This window comes from Panthera tigris, chromosome D3 (assembly GCF_018350195.1).
Source record: "Panthera tigris isolate Pti1 chromosome D3, P.tigris_Pti1_mat1.1, whole genome shotgun sequence".
In the NCBI taxonomy this organism is placed as follows: domain Eukaryota; kingdom Metazoa; phylum Chordata; class Mammalia; order Carnivora; family Felidae; genus Panthera; species Panthera tigris.
In genome coordinates this window covers 19,343,057-19,365,058 of record NC_056671.1, presented here as the reverse complement: position 1 = coordinate 19,365,058, position 22,002 = coordinate 19,343,057, and the positions used below count along the sequence as shown (strand labels likewise).

Genomic DNA, 22,002 nt, shown 5'->3' with positions numbered 1-22,002 from the left:
GGCAGTTTCCAGTTAGGCCAGAGCTGCCTAAACTGGGTTTCATGGAATGCCAGCTCCCACATGATGGAGTTCTGGGAAAAGGGCCTCTGGAATCAAGTTAAGTTTGAGAACTGGGGGATTAAGCCAAATCATAAGTTTCCTTGAGACAGGATTTCTGGAGCTCTGCATGCTAATGTGCATGAGACTGTCCAGGGGCATGTGGTGTGAAGGCTGCCTCGCAGACCTACGTGAGCATGGATGCAGATTTTTACAGAGGCTCAGGTTCAGCTCTCACATGCCCTCATACCCCCACACCCCTTTGGAACTGCTGAGGCAGATGTTCAGAGGAATAATCACTGTGAGGGCCATTAAACTCTCAAGAGAGGTTCCAAAGAGCATTGTGGAGTTTGGTCCCAAGGAGTTTAAGATACCATCATTTTTAGTCTTGAGAAGTTTACCGCAGTGCAAGAGGTTGGGAGAGCCATGTCTGAGTCCCTTCCTGTTCCCATGCTGTTTTTGTTGTTGTTCAGCAACCTAGTAATGGGATTAACCATAGCTTCTTTCCAGAGATGATTTCAGGTACCCAGGCATCTTATATCCTGGCTTTTCTTGTTACCTTGGACCAAATCAGTGAATCCTTTGATGCAGTTGTGTGAAAGCATGACCTACCCACTGAAAAGCTCTGCTCTCCTCCTGGGGATCATAGCACCTCTTTGTTAGCAGCTACAGGCATACCTTGCTTTAGTGCACTTTGCAGATCCTGTGTTTTTTACATATTGAAGGTTTGTGGCATCCCTGTATTGAGCAAATCTGTCAGTGCCACCTTCCCGGCAGCATTTACTCACTGTGTCAAATTTTGGTAATTCTCAGGCTATTTCAAGCTTGTGCAATATTATTATATTTCTTTTTTTTTTCAAAAATTTTTTAATGTTTATTTATTTTTGAGAGAGACAGAGACAGAATGCGAGTGGAGGAGGATAGAGAGAGAGGGAGACACAGAATCCGAAGCAGGCTCCAGGCTCCGAACTGTCAGCACAGAGCTCAACGCAGGGCTCGAACTCACGAGCTGTGAGACCATGACCTGAGCTGAAGTTGTACAGTCAACCGACTGAGCCACCCAGGCGCCCCTTTTTATTATATTTCTTATGATCTGTGATCATTGATTATGATTGCTGAAAGCTTAGTTGATGGTTAACATTCTTTAGCAATAAAGCATTTTTTAATGAAGGTATATACATTGCTTATAGACATGATGCTGTCGATCACTTAATAGACTACAATGTACTGGTAAACATAATTTTTATATGCATTGGAAAACAAAAAAAAGATTCATTGGGCTTGCTTTTTTGCGATGTTCGTTTTATCGCAGTGGTCCAGAACCATACCCACAGCACCCCGAGGTATGCCGGTATATTTGCAAAGTCAGGAGAGGGTGGGGAGGAGGTGGAATCCAGTGTTAGTCTCAGTGGTGGTGGGGCTGCCCTGGCCATTTCTAAAGGTGACTGCTCTTCACACCCCCCAGCCCCCTTGCCCACTGTTTAACTTCTCTGAGAAAACAGTTCTATGCATTTAGGGAGGGCACTGCGATTTGCCTTGTTTTTATAGGATTCCTTATGTCACAGGCTCTTGAGCAGGGGTGATCTTTGTCCCAAGCGACAACTTAGCAATGCCTGGGGATTTTTGATTGTCCTAGCAGGAGGAAGGTGTGCTGCTACATCAATAGATAGAGGCCAGGAATGCTGCTCAGTGGCCTGAGGTGCACAAGACAGGCCCCCACAGTAAGAGAATTTCTGTCCCCAAGTATCAACAGTTCCAGACGAACCTACAGCACCTAGGGCATGCCTTGTGTTCTGCCCATCCTGTATTTCATGCTATGGTCCAGGATGCCCCATAAGGCTTGCCTCAACTAAGATTTTTTTGCAGTGAGTGAAGGGTGAGTTTTCTTGCTAAAGGTTTCTGACCACAGAACGTCCTGCCACATCAAAGCCGCGTCAGTTGTCCTGTGTGAAAATGTGCTTTTCTCTTTGCAGAACCTGAGAGCCAGAAGCAACAAGGATGCCAAGGATCAGACGACCAAGAACTCTTTGGAAAGTGAGTTCTCTATGCCGAGGCCTCTTCGTGCTCCCTGTGGGGCAGCTGCTGCGAGAGGATAGGGCATTGGCTGCAAAAACAAACATGGCACCCAGTTGGGTCAGCCTCTGGCTCCTTTGCTGTTCCTGACTTCCAATACTGAGAGCAGGGATGTGGAAAAAGTGGCACTGGATATGGCAGGGTGGGGAAGGACACAGGCAGGACCAGCTTGTCACCAACAGTAGCAACCAGGAAGAATGGGAGGGTTTTGCAAACGCCCACCAATCAGGCACTGCTGGGCGTTTAAAATGTCATCATGTTCTCCCCAGCAACCCTGTGAGGAGGATTTTGTTTTCCCTTTTTTCAGATGACAAAACAGATTTAGAATGAAAGTAACCCATATGGAACACAGGTCCTAAGTGGCCAGGCAGGGATAAAGCCAGAGTCATCAGGCTCCCAGGCCTGTGTGTTCAGCCTCCTTCTTCACTCTGGGCAAAGAGCAGGGGATCAGGACTGATAAGTCACTTCTCAGTTGTGGTTGTTAGGACAGCATGAATAGTTACAGAGAACAGCAGCCATGGCTCTGGTCCCAGACCTTCACCATGCTCTGAGTCTCAGTTTCTCATCTGTAAAATGGGAATAAATAACAATGCGTGTCTTATGGTAGTCGTGGGAATCACATGAGGAAATGTACCTGACTTGTGTCAGAACACATCTAAGCATCCATGCCCGTGATGGGCTGGGCTTGACATCGTCATGGAGAAGTGGGGGCTGCCAAGGCTGGCCAGGGTTTCTGTGCTGCTGGAGTCCAGCTGTCTGAAAACACTTGAAAGCCAAGAGCTATGTTGGCAGCTGAGTTAGTTTCTGCCAGCCTCCGAATCAGGCCTCCAAACTGCGCCGAGATGGACATCACTAGCAGTGTGCCAGTCTGCTTCTGGGGGACCCACCAGGCCAGAGAGCAGGTGTCCCGCCAGGATTGGCATCCTTGCCAGCCCATCTGTAGTCGAGTGCAGGTGGCCTCCCCAACTCCAGAGGGAGGAGCATCAACTTGGGTTCTGACCAGTAGCTCTGGACTCAGCTTTAATGTTACGGACCAAAATCTCAAAGCCACGTGCCTGGCCTTCTAGGTGCTTGGGGTTTGTTTGCCCTTGTCACTGGGGATGGGTAGTTCCCAGGGGATGTGGAGGTTGGGCTGGGCTGCTCCCTCTGCCCAAGCACTTACAGCAAGGACAGGCAGGCGGGTGGTCTGGTGCTGCTTTCTCCATGCCTGGCCACCTCTCACCTGCCCTGCCCATCTCTCTGCAGCCCTGCTCTACAAGCCTGTGGACCGGGTGACGCGCAGCACGCTGGTTCTGCATGTGAGTCACTCCACCCGGGACCTTCTCACCCTGGGGTTCTTGGCTTCTGTTGTTCTGGGCCTGACACTGATGTTTGTCAGTGCTGCCCAGCCATTCCCCCTTTTCCTGCCACATACCTTTGTTGAATATGCAGAAATGAGGGGCTCATGGCAAGGAAGAAAGCAGGTTCTGGAGCTGTCATGGGTGCTCTCGTAGGAGGCAGTGCAGGGAGGGAGTGCCCTGTCCCACGTAGGAAGGGCCTCTTGGTCCCAGTGCATGAAACGAGCCTCGAAGGTAGATGGGGTGAGGACACAGACAGCAGGTGCATTCCAGGCCCGTGAGGATGACCACGGCCTTGCAACCTGGGGAGAGGGAGCATGGGGAGAGCACACTTCAGTGGGGCTGCTCCTAAAGGCAGTGGGGGAAACAAAAATGGCCCCTAATCCTACTGCCCAGGTGGCCCTTTTCATTTATGTTTAGAGCAAGTTGTACATGCGTGGTTGTTTTTTTTTTAAATTCACAATCAAGTCATAAAAGTGTGTGAAGTTTCCTTTCCTGTTTCTTCCCCACAAAGGAGCCAGCACCACAGGGATTCTTTTATGCACATGCCAACATACCTGAACATTTTTTTTTTAATTACACAGAAGGCATCATGCTATACGTATCGTTCCACACTTTGCTTTTTTTTCCTCTTAATATGATATGGTAGATATTGTCCTACTTCAGCCCAAACAGCTCTGCCTGTAGTATTTAAGCCATGTAGCATTCTGTCGAGTGCACATTTCATAATACCTCACTCTCCTCCAGTTAAGAGGGAGATGAAAGGCGTGGTTTGGGAGGCTCTGGCAGGTGACCCAATGGAGTGTCGGAGACCTTTATTCTGTCCCCTCGCTGAGCTGAGTGTCCTGATAGGGAGAAGACAGAGCCACCCTGGGGGGTGGTGTGGGGGTTCTGGGACCACTGACACCAGAACCTTCCTCCAGACTTGTTTCACCTCTGCAGGGGGCTTCTCACCAAGGGGGATTTGAGAGCTAAGTTCTCTCCAGGGCGGAGTTTGTTTCTCTGAACCAGGGTGCTGTTGACCTTGAGCACAAATTATACACGTTCCTGGTGAAGGAGTCAACATTTCCCTCTCGATTCTGTTTTTTTTTTTTTTAATTTTATTTAAATCCAAGTTAGTTAACATATAGTGTAATAATGGTTTCAGGAGTAGAATTCAGTGACTCATCACTTACATATAACACCCAGTGCTCATCCCAACAAGTGCCCTCCTTAGTGCCCATCACCCATTTAGACCATGCTCCTACCCAACTCCCCTCCAGCAACCCTTATAGTTTGTTCTCTATATTTAAGAGTCTCTTATGGTTTGCCTGCCTCTGTTTTTATCTTATTTGAGAGGTTCAGTCTCTAAAGGGGGAGGAGCCAGGAAGGCCAGGTGGTTTCTCCTGAGCTTACACAGACAAGTGGTCCTAGAGGAGACTGATTCTGCCCCCTAGGGGCATGTCGGAGACATTGTCGCTTGTCACAGCTGCAAAGGAAGAGGAGTGCTAGCTAGCATCTAGTGGGTAGAGGCCAGGGATGGGGAGCTGACATCCTACAGTGCACAGGACAGCCCCCACCACAAGGAATGATCCAACCCAGAGTGTTAGGGCCGAAGATGGAGAATCCTGCCCTAGCTCCTGAGAGTGGAAAAGCTTGTTGGCAGCGTGCACACAGCATGGGCTTATGGGAGCACCGTCTAGGTTTAGGACCTGCTTGTGGGGTGATACTCGTGCAAGCACTACCCGCATAGCCCTAGCCTGTCTAGAGGTGGTGGTGATGCTTGGCAAGCTGGTGACCCTGGGTCTGCCCAGTGTGTGTCTACAGTTTGCACACAGTGGTGGGGCCTGGGCTGTGCTGTCTCTGATTTGAGTCCTCTCTTCACCCGACACAGGACTTGCTGAAGCACACGCCCTCCAGCCACCCAGACCACCCTCTGCTGCAGGATGCCCTACGTATCTCACAGAACTTCTTGTCCAGCATCAATGAGGAGATCACGCCCCGCCGCCAGTCCATGACTGTGAAGAAGGGAGAGGTGAGCGGGACTGGGGATGGTCTGGGTTTGCTAGCCTGCCCCACCGGGCAGGGGGAATTCAGGGCACCTTTCTCGTCTTTGGCAGACTGTGCCTGCCATTCAGCCTAACACAGAAAATGTGTTACCTTTGAGGGTCTTTGACGCTGGCAGGGTAAAAATCCCTTGTGTGGGGAGTCAGGGTGGAGTTACAGGGCTGCACGCCTCACTTGGCTACCTCTTCTTCCATCGTGGCAGGTTGTATCCACAGATACAAGAAGGCACCCCTTCTTTTCCTCACACCCTTGTCAGCTCATGGTCTGACTGGTGAGAAGGAGGATGTCATTTTGTCTGTCTGGAACTACATGGTTCCTTCTCAGTGTTCTTTCATTAAAAAACAGTCCCAGGTTTTCCCTGCTATCCAAAGGTAGAGTGTTCCTGTGAAATCTTTTGTAAACTGGAGCGCCTGGGTGGCTCAGTCAGTTGAGCATCCAACTCTTGATTTCGGCTCAGGTCATGATCTCACAGTTATGGGTTCAAGCCCTGCATCGGGCTCTGTGCTGACAGGATTTTCTCTCTGTCTCTCTCTCTGTCTCTGTCTCTGTCTCTCTCTCTCTCTCTCTGACCCTCCCCTGCTCACGTTCTCTCTCTACCTCAAAATAAATAAACTTAACAAAAAATCGTTTGTAAACTTAAATGGTTAAAATGAAGAAGCCATTACCATTTGTAAAAGTGAAAATCTTCGGATTTATTTTTGTTACTGAAAACAGATACTAACATAGGTCTTTGGTAAAAGTAAAGTGGTATAACACAGACTTGGTAGCTAGCACAGGAAATCCGTATGATCAGATTTAAGGAATTAAAAGGAAAAAAGAAAGGGAGGTACATGCAGTTTATAGGCCTGACTTGTCTTCAGCTAAGAGGATTCTCCTTCGTCCTCCTCCTCCCTCCTTGCTTAACAGCGACCCCTGGTCTTTATCTCCCTGCACATCATTGAAAAGAGGATATAGAACAGAGGGGCTAAGAATTCATGGACCCAGCCTGCCCCAGTGGCCTCTGACCCTTCTGGGAGGGGCCCAGTTAGATGCTAGGCAGGTGCCATCCTGGGCGGGCAGCACTTAGTGAGAGAGCAGAGTTGTATAAATCTGGAGGCCGGCACCCCACACAAGCATGAGCATCTATTATCAGAAGTAGCACCATGGCAAGGGAAGCTGACCTGCCTCTGGGGTCTTATGCAGGGACAGGAGCCATACAGCCCAGGAAGGACATGGCTGGCAGTGAACCTGACTGTAGTTGCCACTGAAAGCCACTTCTTCCTTCCAGTTCATGTGCTAGGTGCTCAGTACTGAGGCCTGACCCTCCCATCTCAGGGTTTCTTCTCCTCCTGCCTGGGCTGGTGGGCAGGCCACTGTCAGATCTGTCTTCCCCACTCCTCTTTGGGAAGTGGTACCTAAGTGCTGAGCAGAAAGCTCCCATGTGCCCAGAGTCTCATCAGGCTTGACCATGAGTGACAGGCTTGGTGGGATTTCTCCTGGTGGACCTGGGCCAGGAAGGGCCAAGGAGGAGAGAGGTATCCCCTCCAGTCCACCCTCTGTGCTTGACCAGAGCCTGGAGCCAGGCCGACATCGAGATCCAATGCCAGCATCGCAGTGAACGTACTACCACGCAGCCTGGACGATGCTTGCTTCTCCTCTCTGGGCCTGTTCCTCCTTTTTACAGCAGGATGGGAACGCGGGCCCACCTTGATGGGTGCCTGGGCACCCAAAGGGGCATGGTTTATGGAAAGAGCCCTGCCAGCCAACATACAGAAGCAGTCTCTGAGCTCATAGAAGGCAGAAGTGGGTCCCCAGCACCTCCTAGGACCTCCACACCCAGCTGTCCAGTGGCCAGACCCTGGGGGTTCAGATCAACGGGGCCCTGCCCCTGGTTCACTCCTGCCCCAAGTTTAGGGACCCCGAAGGAGTGCCAAGCTTTGGCCTCCCTAACTGGATGTGGGATTTGCTTCTGCCCAGTCCACTTATACTGAGTGCGTTTGTGCCCAGCTCCTAGGACACCTGCTCTGTCTCCTTTGCCGACTGTTCTTTTATGAGAGCACTGTCCTCCTGGGAAGCAAACGTGCGAGTCCTTTTTCCTCTCAGCTTTTCATATGGTGCTGAGTCTGACCTCAGCCCCCCTATCCTGCTGTTCAGGATCCCTGGAGAGAAATCCCTTCTTGCTTTTCGGATCCTTGGAGGCAGCTGCCCTAGGGAATTGAGGAAAATTGGGAGTTGGCAGCCCTGCCCTTGTTCCCACATCTGTTATCACAGGCTTCCTTCGTGCGGACCCACGGTCAGGGTCTCAGGGCCACCAGACAGGAAATATGTAGGGGCCGGGCACTTCATGAGGACAAGGGCTTTTATCTGTACCCACCCTCTCCCCCATCAGCATCTGGCCCTGTTGGCTTTGATGATACTTGCTCAGTGGGAGGGATCACCTGGGTACCTCAGCTGCAAGAGAGGAGAGAAGCAAATGCCCTCTGAAACGCCGTGAGTCTGACTTGCACGCACCTCCTCTCCCTCCCACGCATGGTAAGGGTGGTGGTGGCCAGCCCAGTATGACAGACAGGTGCCCACACTCATGCTCCCCACCCCCACTGTTCCAGGAGCAGACATCACTATTCAGTCGGGCACTTACACTCTGAGCTGACTGCAGCCGGAGTGTCCTCCTCAGTGTATCCTCTCAGGCTGCCCAACCCAGCTTACAGTCCCCAGTGTGGTAGAAAGGACACTACTTGGATAAGCATCAGACATGAAGAGGAGAGGAGGATGAGGATGGCAGTAGTGTGTGGTAAGTCCTAATTTTTTATCTCAAGGAATCAGTGTGCAAATCAACAAATTGAATAAATCAAGTCAGTGAATCAAGGATCAGAGGTATGAGCATACCTTCCAAAATTATAAAATCACCAGAATTAAATAGGGAAAGAGAGTAACTGGGAAGTATAATTGGGAGTAAGAAATAAATGGAGGAAACTTGCTATTCTTAAAGTACTATTATTTGATTTATTCTCATTTGGTTATAGTTCTTTAATAAAAAAATATTTTAAAGCTTAAAAAAAAAGGATGTTATAAGGGTAGTCTCCCAACCTGGGTTTAGTCCTGCCCACTACTTACCAGTGGTATTGATTTGGGAAGTCCCTATTTCTTTGCTGAGTGTCCATATTCTCTGAGGACAGTGACTCAGGGCCTGTGGCCCCTCCATGGGGTTGTTGTGAGGCAGAAAGGATCTCATGACCTCTGAGGGGCTGTCTAAAAGCAGGGGGTGCTGATTTCCCCACATGGACACTGTCCATATTGTAGATGTGGGGAAAGCACCCTCTACATCACCAGTCAGGAGGGAATCTGCAGGTCCCAGGAGGGGTGGGAGCTGCGGGCTACTTCCTCTTAGAACTTGCAGCTGGGGAGGACCTGAGATTTGGAAATACCTGTTGTTTTTTTTTTCCTGTGTTCCTGTCTCTAAATTTGGTATATGACATTGAATATCAAGTTTCCAAAAGAAGAGAGGAAGTGGGCTTCTGAGTTCTCTTGATGACTCTGTGAAGTCAGGAGGTATTTTCCAGGTGAGGACACTGCAGCTCAGAAAGGTTGAAGAAATTGGCCACAGTCACACAGCCACTAAGTAGCTAACCCAGGATGTGAGGCCAAATGTGCCCTGGCACCTGTGTTCATCACAGGTGTGTTATGATTTATCGTCACCTCTCACTCCCCTGACACTCCTTTGAACCAATGTCCACCCCTCCTCTGGTCCATGTATGAAGAGCTACCTGGGCATAGGTGGTCACAAGGAGGAGAATGTGCCCCTTTGGTTCAGCATGCTACTAGAGTCTTAAGCACTGAGTGGAGCCCCTTCCCCTGCTTCTCCTGCTGGGAACATGTTGGTGAATAGGGGTTGGGGAGGGGTGTCTCTGTTTCTAGCTCTCTCAGCAGTTTCTAGGGAGAGGAGAGGTACCTCCATTGGCTTGGGTGTTTGGAGGTATTCCCACAGTCACTGCTGGTCCCCTGGGAAGTGGCCTGTCTCCATCCGCTCAACCTGAGTAAGTCAGGGCATTGTGGAGATGCCCCAGTGTGAGCCCTGAGCAGAGCCAACAGCCCCAGCCCCTGCTATGGCTTCTATGATCTCATCATCCTTTTCAGCCAGTCCCCACAGCTCCAGGGCTGTGTTCTTTGAGGAAGAGTGACTTTGGGCAGCATTACAGGTGTCTCCTTGACACTAAACTGTGGCTGGAACATGCTGTCACCAGCCTGCATGCTCTCACCCCTGGCACCCCAGGGGCTGTGAGCAGCAAGCATATCCCAGGAGGATACCCTTCTCAGGCTCCCAGGAACCAGTCAGGACCAAGGGATCCTGCTGGCACTTTTCTTCCCAGGCCTGGGTCCTATGGGCTAGTGGGTGGGTGCTCATTTATTTAGCTGAATTAACTTTACACTGCCAAGTGATTTCCCCATGTGGCTGCCTGCCTGTTCTTAGCACTGCACCCTGTGCTGCCCGGCATCCCCAACTCAGGCTGGGACACAAACGGGATGATTTCGTGTGGGTGTTTTGTTTCCCAACAGCCAGCCACTTCTTGGAACCATTCTCTATCCAGATTCCCAAATGCCCCTCATGGAAGAAGGCAGGTGGGCAGGCCGAATAGGAGCCGCTGAGGAAATGTCACTGGTGCAGGCTGAGGACGAGAGGTGGTGAGGCTCAGGCAGAGGAGAAGAGAGGGCTCTTGCTTGAGGATTAGAGAATTGGAGACTCCAGACCCTGTTGGCAGAGTTTGTAAGAGATGCTGTGGGAAGGGGGTGGGGGTGAAGACAGCATAGGGATTGGGGTTCCAGCGCCATCAGACATGGCATGTGACCTCAGCAATACCACTCACCTCTGAGCAACAGTTTGCTCAGCTGTGGGATTGGGGTGAGCCTAGACCATGTGCTGTCCACAGTTTCAAAGGATGTCCACAACATAGGAGCCCCATAAGGGCAAAGCCAGTGCTCCATGTCTGGGTCTTTTCTCAACCCTTCATAAATATTTGTAAATGGAGCTTGGATTGTCAACCTGTCCAGGCCCAGGTTTGGATTCTTCTAGGAACTTGGGCATGTTACTTACCTCTCTGAGCCTTTCCTTCTCCAACAAGTGGTGGAGCTAGAACCTGCTGCCTGGGACAGTCCTGCCAAGTGAAAGGAGATGTTTTATGAAGCGCTCTCTGCACAGGTCCCAGCACCCAACAAGTGCTCAGTGAACATTACTGCTATGAATCAGCAGTGTGCTTCCCAGGCTCACCCTGCTCTCCACCCAGCAGGTTCCTGTCCTTTCCGGGCTGTGTCATGCTCTGATTTCATCCTCCCCGATCAGTTGTCTTATGAGGTGTCTCTCCAGGGCATGGGAAACAAGAGGCTTTCTCAGGGACCAGGGAGTGGAGGCGTGTTCTGCAGGGAGGTACTGAGAGCCCTCGAACAGGTTTGAGGGCAGGAGGGTCAGGCAGGACCCTCAGCACACACTCAGCTGCCGGGTATGTTGTTTTGGGGACACTTTTTCTTCCACCTTCTGAACCTCCACACCCCACTGAGTTACCCCACAGCCAGGGCTACTCTGATGGGCAATGTCAGCTGGGTCGCTGGCATGCAGCCAGCTATCCCCAGGTTCAGGTCTTGCTCTGGGGGCATGGGAATGGAGGTTCGGGCCCCTGGCCTCCTCAAGGGCCAAACATGCTAAATCCGGCCCTGCTTGGAGCCAAACCAGGCATCCTCAGCCAGCAACTGATGCCTCATTGGTCCTTGCCTTGACCATCTTCCTTCTTCTCTCTGCCCCCACCTGTGCCCTCCTTGGCAACCCTTCTTGGTCTCACCTGGCAAGGCCCTACAGGTTTATCACTAAACTCCAGTTCCTGTACCTGAGGAAACTTCCCAGTACCCCCTCCATGGAACCTTGGGCTCTAGCTTCTTCTTCTCAGAACCTTGTGTCTGAGTCTGCTCAGCTGCTATGACAAAATACCATCAACTAGGGGCTTAAACAACAGATGTTCATTTCTCACAGTTCTAGAGGCTGGGAGTCCCAAGGTCAAGGTGTGTGCTCAGGATCTGGTAAGAGCCTATTTCCCAGCTTGGAGATGGCTCCCAGCTTGGAGATGGCACATGGAGAGATCTCTGTCTTCTTTTTCGTATAAGGACACCAGTCTCATCACAGGCTCCCACTTTCATGGGCTCACCTAAACCTAATCACCCCAAAGGCCCTGCCTCTGGATACTGTCACATTAAGGGTTAGGGCATCAACATATGAATTTTGGAGTAGACACAAACATCAGTCCATAACAATGCACTTCTTCCAGATGGGTCTTCCCTGAATGGGCTCTGTCTAGGGGTGAGGGCCAATGTTGCCCAGATGACAGCTGGAGGAGGCCGGCCAGCCTAGGGGAAGACCCCTGGGGAAGGAGGGGCCCGTCCTCAGAAGACTGCGGACACAGGATGTAACCTCACTATTCTCAGTTTCCTTGTCTGTAGAAATGGGGGTGGTGGTACCTTCCCCACTCAGAGTCATCATCAACTGTGGGAGGCCCGACGACAATAGGGCATCTCTCAACACAAGGCCTGTACCTACAGAGGACTTGGCTTATAGTACCAATAGCCCCCTGTGGGGCCCATTTAATCCTCTAAAAAATGCCACCAGGCAGGTATTTGCATCCCTTCTTATGTTTAAGGAAACTGAGGCTCAGAAAACTGAAGTGGCTGAGCCAGCATTATCCCTGCAGAGAGAAGAGGATGGGCCACAGGCAGTGAAGGTGCACAGCAGCGGCTGCAGACACCTCACTCCCTGGCGGGGTGATGTTAGTTTTTCAAGGAGGCAATGCTGTCCCTTCGAGCAGGTGTTCCCCACTCCCAAGGGGAGTGCCTTCCCTCCTGCCACCACTACGGTGCCCCAGAGTGCACACAAAGACATGCACACGAGGGGACACACATTGTGATATCCACAGGAACACAAACACACACACAGACATATATGGGGGACACATACACATGGACACATAGGTTGGGGCACACAGGGGCATGGAAACTTACAGAAGGACATACAGAAACACAGGAACATGACCCACACGTGGTCACATACACAGGGAAACACACAGGGGACACACAGAGACATATATATGGGACACACAAAGAGATTAGTTGGACACACACCAACAGGGACGCACGCACGCACACACACACACACAAACATGCCTGCCTGCTTGGGGATGCACACAAAGAGACACAGAGACACATGGATTCTCTTTCACACACATTCCTATGGCCCCAGCAAGCTGGCTCTTCTGAGTCACTGTCCCTCAGACCTCAAGAAGCATCATGCTACCCTGTCCTGGGGTCCAGCGGGTTCTAGCTCTCTCCCTACAGCTCTACCCAGGCGTGTTTGCTCTGCATGAGATGCTGAGTCAAAGGGACAGTCCTTACCAGCCACTTGACGTCACACCATCTTTAGACCACAGCCCACAGTGCTATGGGACTGTGACCCAGGTGCAGCCCAGGCTGTGGCCCTGCCTGTGGCCCCTGGAGGACCTGACAGGTGGGCCAGACTGGAAGTCGTACTGGTTCTGAGGGCCTGAGGTTAGGGCTCATGATCATTTTTGAGAGGGCTGTCTCCTGGGCAGGCACAGGCCTCCCGGCTCTACACTGGTCCCATGTCGGCTGTCAGGGTGTCCCTGCAGAAGCCAGGGTTCTGAGAAGAGACCCAAGTGATGGCCATAGGGTCCAGCAGCCTCTCAGATGCCTCGATCAAAGGGCCGAGCATCCCCTCACAAGCTCGCTGTTGGACCTGCAGCTTGTCCATCCCTCCTTTCATTTCTGTCCTCCTCCACGATCATCTACCCTTGGCCTCTCTCTTTCCTGAAATTGGGTGGGTGCAGATGGGGATTTGTTGCTGTTTCTTCATGGGCCTATTTCAGCAGCAGGATCCTTCCTCAGCGTATGGCTTGGAGCTGGGCTCTGAGCAGGGCTGATCCCAGGCCCAGGCTGGCTGACCTCCATAGTCAAGATGTGGCATCTACCCAGGGGTCAGGGCTCTAGACTGTGCATCAGGATGGGACTACCAGCCTTAAGAGTCTGTGCCTCAGGTCCAGCCCCCATCTCCCTCACACTCCATCAGTCTGCTGCCCTCCTGTTCCCTTGGCTCTGGTCTCTGTGCCAGGGTCCAGACTCCCTTTGTGGATCTGCCAGCATGGTAATTGGGGGCCTGTTTTCTTGGGGCTGGGAACCCCCTCCTGCCCATTGGCTGGGTATTTTCTGTTTGGGCATGCTGCAAGACCCAGGGTGGACTGGGGTTCAGAAGCAAGGCCCTGTGCCTCCTCGCGAGGGAGGCCAACTGTGACATGACAGGGAAAACTCAGTGAATGAGCCTTACTCTGAAGAGCTGCTGCTGTTCACCACCCATGCTGCCAGGGTCTGGCAGGTGACACGCATGATTCACATGCTCTGCATGGCCCTTGGAGACAGAGTGTGGCCCAGAGCAGGGTTTGGACTGGGATGCTTCGAGGGAAGTGTCAGGGTGCCCTCAGCTTTGGGATTTCTCATAGAAAGATGAGGGTTTGCACAGGCAAGCGTTCATGGGGAGGGGCCTGGCGACTGTCATAGTATCAGAACAGGGTCAGCCCATCAGAGCCTCCCAGGGCTGCAGTCTGAGCCCTCGGGGCACCTGTGTGCTCCCCACAGTCAGCCAGCCATATGTCCTCTCAACACAGCAAGGCAGGTGTGTGGGCTGCCACAAGCACCAGGGTGACACTCAATGATCCTGTGGAGGATGAATGTGACACTTCAGCTGAATGTGTGAGCAACAGGACCTCGCAGCGAGAAAAGGTGGGCCAGCTGGTGTGTGGAGGGTGGTCACTGCCTGGATTCTGGGCATTTCTGACCTGTTGACAGAGGGGAGGAGTCTACTTCTGAGCTGGACGTAGGGGGCCCTCTGCTGGTGGTGGCCAGAAGCTCAGCCCCTTTGTATGGAGAAAGGATCCATGTTTCATCACAGAAGGTCCCTTGGTCCCTGCCCTCTGGGCTGGAAGACCCTCTGTCCTGTCCCTGCTGAGGGGGCATGTGTCCACTCATTCCTCTGGGACTTCAGGGTCCCAGGACCCGTCTCAGACCTGCTCTCCAGTGAGGACCCAGCAGTCAGGTTTACCCCAGGGTCTCCAGCCCTGTGTGGACATTTCTCCAGGTGCACACTTTTTTGCTTCCTGTGGGTGTCAATGCCAGGTGGGCTGTCTGCCCATGGCAGGCAGGCACAGGGTGAGTGACAATGAGTCATGGCCTTCGCACACAGGCAGCCTTCCAGCCCTTCCACTCATGCTCTCCCATTTAAATCATTTGCTCTCTGTAGCCAGGACCCAGCTGGCCATTGTGAGCCAAGCTGAATGCGACAATGACGTGTGGCCTTTGCACCTGGGAGTGTTGGGGCCCAGCCCAAGCTATCCTTGCTTCTGGGCAGCCCTGCTGGCTCCAGCTCTCGCAGAGAGTATGGGAAAGTTCAGGGAGGCAGATACTCCCCGAGACAACTCTGAGGCTGCAGGTCGCAGCGGAGCCAGGCGTGTGGGCCTGCCAAGTTCACGGGGCGTTGGAGATGCCTCTTGCTGGGGAGATGCTATGGGTCTTTGCCCACTCTTATATATGTACCTGATCCTCCAGACCCTTCCCTGGCCATCACAGTGAGAAGTGGAGAGTCACCCTCTCTGGGGGGCCTTCCCTGGAGCCAGGCTGGCTGGGTTGCCTCTAAGCACCTGGTCTCTCTCCCCTGGGTTTGTGAGTTCCCAAGGACAGAGACTGCTCAGCGTTGCTGCTTGCTCGCTCACTGTGCTGCCTGGGACAGGTGGTAAACCTATCTGAGGCTCCCATTTCTCACCTGTGAAATGGGCCTAAGGACCTGCCCACAGGGTGTTCTGGGGATCCCATCCAATAATCAGGCCATGTACTTGCTTGCACAGCATACTTGGAATGTGCACGGGGAAAGGAAAGGCTCACCACGTCAGCCTCTCGTCCTGTCTTTGTGTCCTTGGCATGGCACAGCATTGACCCACATGAGGTTCTGGGCACTGTTTTTCAGATGAATTACTGACTTACCTTGGTGTGCCATTCACGTCATTCAGCCACCCCTGGAGCTGTGTGACCCAGTGGGAATGTTCTGGTCTTTCAGATGAAGTACCCGGGTGCAGAGGCGTGTAGCTTGCTGGTGGGCTAGTGCCTCGCATCCCCCTTCTAGGTCTAGGTCCAGTGGGCCCTGGGAAGGTCATCTCAGACTCAGGCTGTCGGAATCCAGGCATCCTATGTGGGCTTCTGCCTGTCAGTGGGCACTGACCTTAGAAAGATTAGAGCATGGAGTCCCATCTGTAGGCACACTACTCAGCTTCCTATTGCCCTCGAATTAAGTCCAGGGGCACCTGGGTGCCTCCGTTGGTTAAGTGTCTGACTTCAGCTCAGGTCAGCTCAGGTCATGATCTCATAGTTTGTGGGTTCGAGCCCTGCATCGGGCTCCACACTGGTAGCATGGAGCCTCCTTGAGATTCTCGCTCTCTCCTCTCTGCTCCTCCCCTACTCGCACCTTCTCTCTCTCTCAAAATAAATAAATAAACTTTAAAAAACAAAAACGGAAAACTAAGTTCAGCCTCTACCATGATTGTCGGGGCTGCCCCCTTAAAGTGTTCTGGGCCCACCTCCTCTCCACTCACCAGGCTGCCCCACCCATGCCTGGAGCACCAAGCTCTTCTAGCCACAGGCCTGGGCTATGATGGTCCCTCTACAAGAATGTCCTTCACATGGCTGGCCTATTGCCCATTCTGGGTCTCCAGTTGCTGTCTCGGAGAGGCGTGGACCGCCCTGCCCACAGGGGTTTTTCCTGCCATCATTTTCTCTGCAGGCCATCAACGTAGCTATAGTGTTCCCCCTCCCCAGCCTCCAAGCCAATGGCTGGTACTCTATCCACTCACCCTCCTCAACAGGCCAAGCACTCAAGAAACTTTACTGAACAAAGAGGAAAGTGTAGTGTGTGTTTGCTGAGACAGAGGGAGCACTGGAGAGTGGGCCTGAAAGTAGGAGGCTGAGGGTGTGAGGGCCTGCCCCCCTGCTGGCCCACTGCCCTAACTCGAGCCCGCACCATCCCCCTGCCCCCCCTATAGCACCGGCAGCTGCTGAAGGACAGCTTCATGGTGGAGCTGGTGGAGGGGGCCCGCAAGCTGCGCCACGTCTTCCTGTTCACCGACCTGCTCCTCTGCACCAAGCTGAAGAAGCAGAGTGGAGGGTGAGTGACTACATGGCGCCCATCCTGCCGGGTGGGAAGGGTCTTGGGGTCGGGGGGACAGGGTGGGTTTCACAGATGGACGAAACCTGGCTTTTGTTTTTCTCTTGTGACATGAGCCCAAAGAGTTCTGTAACTATGTGGTCAGGATATACTCTTTAAGTTACATTGTTTCCAACTGGCCATGATGCCAGGCTCAGGGTTAAAGGTCATCATTAACAACCTGGAGACAGTCTAGTTCAGGATCAGTGACCAGCCTATTGCCTCCTATAGATAAAAGGGGGATCGGGGTGCCTGGGTGGCTCAGTTGGTTAAGAGTCCAACTTTGGCTCAGGTCATGATCTCAAGGTTTGTGAGTTCCAGCACTACGTCGGGCTCTGTGCTGACAGCTCAGAGCCTGGAGCCTGCTTCAGATTCTGTGTCTCCCTCTCTATCTGCCTCTCCCCCACTTGTGCTCTGTCTCTAGCTCTCTCTCAAAAATAAGTAAACATTAAAAGAAAAAAAGGGGGACCTACCTGACAAGGTACTGTTGGGCAACTGTCATGTCATGACCCAGGAAGAGTAAGTGGCAGGACAGGGAGCTGCAGGGTCTAGTACAGGCTGGCAGAGTGGGGCCGGTATCACTGGACCATCACTGTATTTTGTCTCCCCATACCTGTGAGAGCTTCTAAATTGTTCTCAGCCTAGGCTGCAGGTGCTCCCCCACCACACACACACACACCTCTTCCTGGGACTCAGATGACCCAGGTTGCACCAGCTGGAATGGAGGAAAGAAGGTTATGTTGGGAAAGACCATAGCTAGGCTCTTTCCCCCGTTCTGAGCAGATTTAAATCAGTCACCTCAGAAGAGAGCCTCAGTTTCCCCTTCTGTCAAGGCAGAGGATTACCCCTGGTAGGTCTGTAGCCCCTCAAACTCTACAGCTCTGTGGGTGTCTGCAGTCCTGTCCTTCCAGTGGATTCCCCGATATGCTCCCACGTCAGGGAGCCAGGGAGCCGCCACCATCAGCCCAGGATAAGGTGGACCTGGCCTAAGTCACATGTGCAGAGTGCCCATTCCCAGGGCCACCAGTGTCTGCCGATGGCCTTATGCCAGCTTGCTACATGGACCACAAGCTAGGTTTTAAGTTCAGGTAAACTGCGCAAGCCCCAAACTTGGGGTTTCCCGGCTCTTGAAAACAGAGACGTTAGCGAAGGAAAGCAGAGTGTTAATGTGTGGTTTCCTCACTCAGCAAAACCCAGCAGTATGACTGCAAATGGTACATCCCGCTCACGGATCTCAGCTTCCAGACAGTGGATGAGTCGGAGGCGGCTCCCAACATCCCCCTGGTGCTGGACGAGGAGTTGGATGCCATGAAGATCAAGATATCCCAGATCAAGAATGATATCCAGAGAGAGAAGGTGAGACCAGCTGGAAAGGAGCAAGGCTGGGCTCTGCAGCTTGAGTGGCAGCAGCCCCTTGCACACAAGTATCTGACCAACTCCTGAGCCTGGGGCCTGCTGGGACCCCTGTGAGCCCGCCGTCAAGCTTGGAGCCATCTTGCATAGGGGGTGGGAGGGGTGCTCAGCTGCCCTAATGGGGACAGCGTTCCAGGTGGGGGAACAGCCCCTCCAGCCCACCCTAGGCCGGCCCCCAGTTGTTTCTGGAGAGGTTTACAAGACTTGAGGAACAGTGAAGATGGGGCATTCAAGTGTAGGATTAGGCCCGGCCAGAGCAGGTACCATGCGGTGGCCACAGACAAAGTGGGTCCCCAGAAGGTTGGGCTTCAGCTCGGGGATGCCTGGCTGAGGTGGGCTCAGCAGGACAGGGGTCTCCTCAACCCTCACCCACCTGCTGGCCTACTACACCACAAACCGAACAGGTTGAGGGAGGCACCGGGGGCAGTGGGACTGGGCCAGGCAGGAACGGGTAACAAGGGGCCCCCAGAATGGAAATGTGATCATGTGGCCTCTCCCCACAGAGAGCAAACAAGGGCAGCAAGGCCATCGAGAGGCTGAAGAAGAAGCTTTCAGAGCAAGAGTCACTGCTCCTGCTTATGTCCCCCAGCATGGCCTTCAGGGTGCACAACCGCAATGGCAAGGTGAGTGCCCCTGGCTCCTGTCTATCTAGAATCTCACTGTGCTGTGGCCGAGACTCACCACCCAGCTGTGTGGCAGCTGTGGTCTCTGGCTCCTGTGTGGCCTCTACAACAGCAGCCCTCTTCTTCTGGAGAATGTTCCCATGCCAAGGGACACTTGTTCAGTATAGCACACCCAGGCCCATGTGTCCCTCTGACTGGTGCTTTAGGCCAGAGCCCCCCAGACTGACTGACAGCTGGCTCAACCCCCACAGCTGGGCGGTAACAGCGTCTCCAAGAAGTTCAAATAGGGCAGGGGGTTCACAGATCTGTGCAGACCGGGCTCTTCGTACGGGGATTCTGTCCAGGGACCTTGTGAACCTGCGAGGTACCTTCTCTCCTGAGTCTGGCTCCTGGGGCCATCTGGAGCCCGGGCCTCTCCCTCTGGGGCTGTGGGCATCACACATAGCTGTCAGCGTGCAGCTAGGAGAGGCAGCTGGTGGGCTCTGCAGGAGCCTTGTCTCTGGGTCGCAGCTCAGGGCTCGTGTGTTAGACACAGGTGGTCAGTCAAAGTGGCATCGGCTTCTGCAGATCCCACCTGCTAACCTTCTCTGTGGCCCCTAAGCTACAACATGTCATGCCCTGGCCCAGGCAGTCCAGGCAGGGGGGCTGGTGCCAGAGGCAGAGCTGCCCAGGGCACAGGAGCTATGGCCTGAAGCCCAGCTGGCAGGAAGGGTGGAGAGTGCCAGAAGCATGAGCCAAGCCGTGAGCACACTCAGCCACCAGGCTCCAGCCAGTCTCTGGCCCCAAGGTGTGCCTTGGAGGGGTGCACTGCAGGACTCTATGTGGGTGCCTGAGCTGCAGTGGAGGTAACCAGGGTGTATTCTCCTTCTCACCCCCTAGAGTTACACATTCCTCATCTCATCTGACTATGAGCGTGCTGAGTGGAGAGAGAACATCCGGGAGCAGCAGAAGAAGTGTAAGTGGCATCCGCATGTAGAGGCTTAGAACCTCAGGCCTGGATGCTCGTCTCCTCCTGTGGTTTCAAGCCTTTTCTTTCTTCCTGAGGAGCTGGGCAGTGGCACTCTTATCCAAGTGAGAGGCTACAGGGAGCTCTGATTCAGAAAATAAATTGGTCAGGAGCTCCTGCCAGGGCCCTACCCCCTGTACCCCCTTTCCAAGGCCTTCCCCACATCCCCTGTGCATCACCCCCTCCCACTTTCTGACCTCCCCTATGAACCCTTCCTTCCCACCACCCCACCACCCATGCCTTCCCCCAATGCCCTGCCTGCCTCCTGAACCTGCCTGCTCCCTGTGGCTCCCCCTGCACTCTTGCCTGTCCCCTCAGCAGGTGCTATTGCCAAAGGAGCCCTTGGCTGGACCAGCCTGAACAGCCACACTGTGCTGGCCCCTCTCTGCTATCTGAGGGGCCAGCACTTGACCACTCTTAGGATAGGGTGCTTGCTCCTGTCTGGGGCAGTCTATTCCCTGGGCGCTTCCCTCTCTTAGCTGTTCTTTCCTGCTTCTCCCAAGCTCAGAGCTGCCCCTGGTTCTGTCTGGCCGTCTTCAAGGGTGGGAAGACAGACTCTGCCACAGGTCCTGTTTCCTTCCTCTGCCCCCCAGCTGTATAGTTTGGGATTCCTCAGCTGTCTTGTTAAGAGGTTCCCATGTGCACTCTGTGTGCCCACTGTTCTGAGAGTGTCTGCAGAGAGAGCCAGGCTGAGCACCGTGTCCCAGGTGGGCTGGGAGCCCCACATGCCTCTGCCCTGTCCTGAGCTCCCTACCCTCCAAGCTTATCATCCGTGCCTGTGCTGAGCCAGTGCCCCCCACCCCCCGCAGTGCCCCTGTGTCCTGGAGGACGAGGCACTCCTGGCAGCTCTGATGGCGGTGCCTGCTGCCCTGCCCATCCATGCTCATGTCCCGGGTTTCCTTTTGTAACCAGGGGACCCCAACCATTTGCAGCATGTCAGCGTCTATTCTCTGCTCAGCACCGTAACAGAAATAAACCCCTTTTCCTCACCGGGTGGGGATGGGGAGCCCTCATTAGCAGAGTGCAGGGCAGGGTTGTACTGGGTGTCTGTGGGGGGATACCCCACGGGAAGGTTCTGCAGGTCACCACTCACAGTTGCCTGGCCAGCTCATGGGTTTGCAAGCATAACGCTAATCCCGTCCCCACCAGCCAAACCCAGCCTGGGCCAAAGCCACACCTTGCTTGGCCACTTACCAGCTCCTCTCGTGGGAGCAGATCGCCCCCTCCTGGCCATCACAGCTCCTCACCAGGGTGTGGTGCAGGTCCAGTGCAGGCACATTGGAGAAGGCGCTCTGGGTGTCCCTGGAGTCTGAGGAGCTATGCTGACTGGCTGGCTGATGCACCTGGGTTCCACTTTCTTCAGGTTTCAAAAGCTTCTCCCTAACATCCGTGGAGCTGCAGATGTTGACCAATTCGTGTGTCAAACTTCAGACCGTCCACAGCATTCCACTGACCATCAACAAAGAAGGTAGGCTGTCCTCACAAGGGCTGCTTTCCCTTTTTGCTGCCAGCACTGTCTGTGAGACCATGGGTTTTCATCCTGACAGAATGTGTGTGCTGCATAGGGTCTGTTGGCCCCTCCCAGGGGTAGATGGGATGGGTCAGGGGTGGTCTGTCCCCATGACTTTGTGCCTGGTCACATGACGCATCTCGGATCTTCTGTGCTTTGGGTTTGGTCCTGCTCCCCTGTCCTCCCAGCCAGGCACTTCCCACCCACACCTTTGGTTATGCTGTGTTTTGCATTCACTTGCACACACACTTATGTACACTCATTCCCACTCATAGGTATGTGCTTGTGCACATGAACACACGTCACATGCCACTCCTCACATGACAACATGCATGTCACATGACACACCCTACCCCTCCCCTCTCCTGTCCTGGGAACCTTACTGTGTTTCAACCCAGTCCCTGGTCTGCCTGTGTTGTAAACCCAACTCAGATCCTAAGACCCCTGAGACAGAGGCTACAATGGTTATGTTTCTGGCTCATGACATCACCTGGCCCCATGCTGAGCAAATGGCAAACCCTCCCGTTGAGGGTTGATTTTGAAGCACAGCCTGTCATTTGCCTCCCTCAGGAGAACGATGCTCACCTCTTTGGTCTCTTGCGCAGATGATGAATCTCCGGGGCTCTATGGATTTCTCAATGTCATCGTCCACTCCGCCAGCGGCTTTAAGCAGAGTTCAAGTAAGTGGT

General features: G+C 53.3%; 1 protein-coding gene across 1 annotated transcript in view; it reads left to right on the top strand.

Annotated features, from left to right (window-relative positions):
• BCR (BCR activator of RhoGEF and GTPase) overlaps positions 1–22,002 on the top strand; it is a 127,432-nt gene that overhangs the window by 80,270 nt on the left and 25,160 nt on the right. Inside the window, exons 6-14 of the mRNA XM_007092344.3 lie at positions 2,010–2,070; positions 3,355–3,407; positions 5,320–5,460; positions 16,601–16,722; positions 17,949–18,117; positions 18,678–18,797; positions 19,677–19,752; positions 21,167–21,271; positions 21,919–21,993. Coding sequence (XP_007092406.2) covers positions 2,010–2,070; positions 3,355–3,407; positions 5,320–5,460; positions 16,601–16,722; positions 17,949–18,117; positions 18,678–18,797; positions 19,677–19,752; positions 21,167–21,271; positions 21,919–21,993 — 922 coding nt within the window. The remainder of the gene's footprint in view (positions 1–2,009; positions 2,071–3,354; positions 3,408–5,319; positions 5,461–16,600; positions 16,723–17,948; positions 18,118–18,677; positions 18,798–19,676; positions 19,753–21,166; positions 21,272–21,918; positions 21,994–22,002) is intronic.